The following is a 5,036-nucleotide window of genomic DNA, read 5'->3' as shown; positions in this document are numbered from 1 at the left end:
TAGCTTTATATTAGGTTTAACACCATCAATATCAATGGAGTCTGACTTCGTAGGGATTCCCTCCTACATCAACAACAAGAATTTAGTAAACGACATTTAGGAAGTGATTACTAACCTCAAACAAATCCTAGGCATGACTGTTTTCCACAAATATCTTTCTATCAACAGAAAGCATCAGTTTTTAAACCCAACATATTTTATTAACATCAAATCCAAAAACCCCCAAAACATATTTCATTTAGGACTTTCTACAAACAAGTCCTAGGCATGACTGTTTTCTACAAATATCTTTAGAAAGCATCAGTTTTTAAACCCAACATATTTCATGAACATCAAATCGGAAAACCCCCAAAACCGTATTTGATTCACAAGAAATTTTTAGAGTAGCTGGTCAATTTTTTTTTCTTTTTTTTTTTGGTTTTTTGTATAGGAATTACTAACCTTATTTTTAGCATTTGAATTTTTTTCTTCAATTTCAATTTCAATTATACGCATCTTTGCTTCTTGTTTAGCTAATTTTTCCTTCTTTACCGGAGAGAATAATAGTATAGAAGAGAGAGAATAATAATAGAGAATTTTTTTTGGTGAGAGAAACCGTACGAATATAGAATGTATTCAAAATTCAAATTACGCTTTAATTTCCCGTCTATTTTTAGGTCAAACACCAAAAATTCACTTGCCTTTCTGCAGTTTGGTTTTTTATTGCCACGTAAGACGACAGCTCATCAGGGAGGATAGTGGGGAGCATTATAGCTCTTCAAATAGCATTGTCGTTACCTTTATGGCTTTATGCATAAAAAAACAGAATCCTTGTCCCCTGTGATTAACTTTAATTATTTTTTTATATATAATTCTAATTCATTATGCTAACATTACTTAGGCTGCACAAACCGGAAGAAGGGACTTTACACGGAATCTTACATTGTGCCGTATCGTTGATGAAGGCATTTGAATCTTACATCCTCCAAGTTTTGCTGGCTCAAATGGCATTTCTAATGCGTTCTGGCTTACTTAGAATGAATGCCAATACTGTATACTGTGTGGACATTTGACACTGAATCAGTCTGAATCTTACGTTGTGCCCTGTAACTGTTCATGAAGCCATTTAAAGTTTAAACATAGAGTCCAAAAAGATTTTTCCCACGACTTATAACTGAATTTGATGCATTAAGATTGCTACAAGTTTTGCTGTCTCAAACAGCATCTCTATATTAACCAAAATTAAGAACAGCCGAAACTCATTCTTGGATTGACTACAAAATATGGTTTTATGCTGCACGCTAAGAGCAACTGCAATGGACGAGTAAACCCAAATTTTCAGTCGAGTGGGCTGGCGTAGTGGGACGGACCATCGATCAAAATTTGATCAAAGAGTAAAATCCAGACCAAATTTGGTCTGGGATCAGGACCAAATCCAAATATAGTCGGGCGTTGATATAATCTCCGCTACACATCGGGCGTTGATATAATCTCCGCCATTCATCGGGCGTTGATATAATGTACGCATGAAACGGGGCGTTGATATAATGTACGCCTGAAACGGGGCGTTGATATAATGTACGCCCGATGGGGCGTTGATATAATGTACGCATGAAACGGGCGTTGATATACTTAACGCCCCACTTTCACAAATTTTCAAAACTTACATGGGGCGTTGATATACTTAACGCCCCATTTTTTTCTTTTTTCAAAACTTACATGGGGCGTTGATATACTTAACGCCCCATTTTTTTTTTTTTTTTGTTTGTGAAGCGTAGAACAATACCAACGCCCCACTCGCGCGTTATCTTTACCAACGCCCCATTCGGGCGTTATCTTTACCAACGCCTGATCCCAGGCGTAATGTTTATCAACGCACGATCAAATATACTCTTTTCCCACTACACCACATGACGGACTAAACCCAAATTTGGTCTTTTTTTTTAGTCTTTGGTCTTTGGTTATACTCGCACCACTGTGGACGCTCTAAACATAGTAATATGTGGGATCATAATAATGTGTAGGTATATGAGGATTATAAGCTCCATAAGTATACGCGTATTCAATTTTCTTTGGTTCTTCTTTTTTCGGTTCTTCCTTCTTCTTTTCTGGTTCTTTTGCTGACCCAATTGAAACTATTGTTGTATGACAGTGTCTTCTTAGTTTCTTTACAATAAGTATTGCATCAACATCTCCAATTATTGTTAGTTTCTTGTCTTTAATATCTATTGATACTGAATCAACTCCTGAAATACCAGAAACTGATCTCATAGCTTTCTGCTTGCATCTGTCGTCGTGTAACTCCAGCGAAACTATAATTTTCTGTCACAAACACAAGGTTAAACCGAATTAGCGATTCTGTAAGTGGGAAAGAAAAAAGAATCTTGAAACACACAATTAAAGAGGTTAATACTGAGTTAGTAATTAAGCTATTAGAGTATGTTATTACCTGCATATCGTTCTTCGGAAAATTATTCGAGTAATCTTAAACAAATGATTTAGTTTTAGTAGTAGTAGTGATTAGTGAAGCTGAATAGAACAAACTGAGTAAGGTGAAGTTGGGTTAATGCCAAATGAGAGAGAACGAGTGCAGTTTATAAAACAATGTCGTAAAGTGGGCACTGCACTGAACCGTGTGATGATGATGTTTAACTTTTAAGGTGGTCCGAAGAAGGAACTTCTTTTCGTATATGGGACAACGCGGCAACCACATCCTCATTCAAGACGACTGAGTCTCTCTGACTTGGACTACCCCGTTTAATACTTCTTTATGTTGACCCCAATTGTACTACTACTACATCATGTCATCAGTATACTTTGACCTCACACAGTATCGGCTTTGACTTCAATTGACTCTGCATGCTGGTCGCAAAGGGGACGGACCATGAAATCTGAGGGGATACGAGAACCAATAATGGCATGCACATGAAGAGACTGGTTTGGGATTTCCTTACGGACAGCTTTATCCTAGGCAGACAAATAGGACCATAGAAGTATGAGGGTTTAGAGGTGGCCCGTGGCCGGATCAAGAAGGCTGCAACTATAAGAGATTTGTACATTGGTGAAAATACCAGACTTAGTGAGAGACCCCAGTGAGCTCATTCTCGAGAAGAAGGAAGCATAGTCATTCGAGCAATCAAGAGAAGACATCAGAAGCAGGCGTAATAGAGCTTCGGAGGGGCGCTCCATCCGGTTCCTCCCAAAGCTAACAGCCCATTATTTTACAAAACTGAGAACCAAAAATCCGTTCCGAAATTTGGTCTAGAGGTACCACTAACTAATCAATTCCCAAAACCGAAAAACCGTCCCATATTGAGACAGTTTTTTCCAATCTGCTACACAGTTCTCGATTTCAGACATTTCAATGATGAATGATTCAATCCATGCTTTTGGTCACTCCCAAATCCCAATGACAGACCCCGATTTTGTACCTTTCCATTGGGTCCAAAGGGTGATGGATTGGGCTGTACTCCGACTTGATTATCTTGGCCCAAAGCTCAGTTGGGCTGTAAATTAGCTCAGTTGGGGCTATAAATTAGAACCGTTTTTTTTTGGGACTACTAAAAAATGGTGGGGGTGCTAATCTCTGTTTTTTGGGTTGGATATTAGAAGTAATAGTGAGTCACCCCTTATCTAATTTTTTTTAATACCAAATTTGTCCTTGATAATTAAATTAGTGTAATGATTAGTGAGTTAATTAATGATTAGTGAGATTAAATTAATAAGTTGATTTTTTTCAAAAGAAGAATTATTGAGACGGAGAAGAAGAAGATGACAATGAAGAGGGTTTTGGAAGAAAAAAAATTAAGATCTTTTTCTTTAAGAGCCACAACAAGAGTATGATGTTTTGGGTACTCACAGATACTTCAAATTCAGTTAATGGTGCTTGAATTGGCCAAAACATTCCTAAAAATGAACAATTTACAAATTGATTTCGGTTTAGTTAAAAAAGTACGGCTACGACATCTGAAGAACAGGTAGCCGAACTCACCTGCAAGTGTAGTTCGGCTACTATTTCTGAAAACACAGGTAGCCGAACTCAGCTTTAATGGAGTTTTTTCTTTCTGAGAAAAGTTCGGTTAGGAGAAGAAAATTGCGACGTAACCGAACTCAATATGCAGGTTTTGCAGAGAAAAGTTTAGTTAGGAGAAAAAAATCGCAATGTAACCGAACTTTTTGTGGCGTAACCGTCCTTTTTGCGACGTAATCGAACTACAAGTTCGGCTTGGACCTTTTTTTTTTCGACGTAACCGAATTTTTCTCTGAAAACAAAAACCTCCACTAAAGTTGAGTTCGGCTAGTTCGACAAAATTTTTCACATAATTCCTAGCCGAACTTCTCTCTGTAACTTTCATTTTCAACTCATTTTGATGATTACTTCTCATTTTTCCAACGGAAAACGAATGAAAAGTAGTGGGTTTGTTTATAATTTTGATTTTGTTTTGTTCATGATTTAAATTTAGCTATATATAGAGGTGGCAGTGGTGGTGATTTGAGGTGGTTGGTGGTGGTTGGTGGTGGTGATGGGAGGAGGTGGTTATATATATATATATATACATGGTAGTGATGGGAGAGGTGATTATATATATAGGTGAAGGGTAGGTTAGTCATTTACACACCTTGGGACACCCCTTATAAGTATAGGGTAGACATTCCTATCACAAAGTAGTCCCCCATCATTTTTGAGTAGTCCCCAAAAAAACAGTTCATAAATTAGTCTCTAGGAATAATCCAAAGGGTGATGGATTGGGCATTGTTTCTCGGTAGATGCTGAACTAAGACAAAATAAGGTTAGCTTAAAAATGTCTGGGAATAAGGTATATATAGTTTAATAAGTAGGTAGTTAAATGAGATTTTAAATGATTTCCAGAGAGTTTTTCAATTTATTTGATAGTCCAATAGGATTTTTGGAGTGCTTCCTAATGTCTCTTGTTAGTGTAAAAAATAAATATTAAGTCATTCAGATTTTCTAAAACTCCATGTTATTGAATTAGGCTTTCGTAAGATTCACTGCAACACTCTTGTTATTCGAAGAAGAATTAAAAGTCATTGATTTG

General features: G+C 36.9%; 1 protein-coding gene across 1 annotated transcript; it reads right to left on the bottom strand.

Annotated features, from left to right (window-relative positions):
* Window positions 1-1,845: 1,845 nt before the first annotated feature.
* On the bottom strand, window positions 1,846-2,561 carry LOC113274649 (heavy metal-associated isoprenylated plant protein 39-like). The gene is made up of 2 exons (XM_026524047.1): window positions 2,429-2,561; window positions 1,846-2,301 (listed from the first exon to the last, which is right to left on the bottom strand). The coding sequence occupies exons 1-2, from the start codon at window positions 2,432-2,434 to the stop codon at window positions 1,966-1,968; spliced, it is 342 nt and encodes a 113-aa protein (XP_026379832.1). The 5' UTR covers window positions 2,435-2,561; the 3' UTR covers window positions 1,846-1,965.
* Window positions 2,562-5,036: the final 2,475 nt, after the last annotated feature.

Source organism: Papaver somniferum, chromosome 4, assembly GCF_003573695.1.
Source record: "Papaver somniferum cultivar HN1 chromosome 4, ASM357369v1, whole genome shotgun sequence".
Classification (NCBI taxonomy): domain Eukaryota; kingdom Viridiplantae; phylum Streptophyta; class Magnoliopsida; order Ranunculales; family Papaveraceae; genus Papaver; species Papaver somniferum.
The sequence above is the reverse complement of the archived record's forward strand: the minus strand, read 5'-3'. Positions and strand labels throughout refer to the sequence as shown.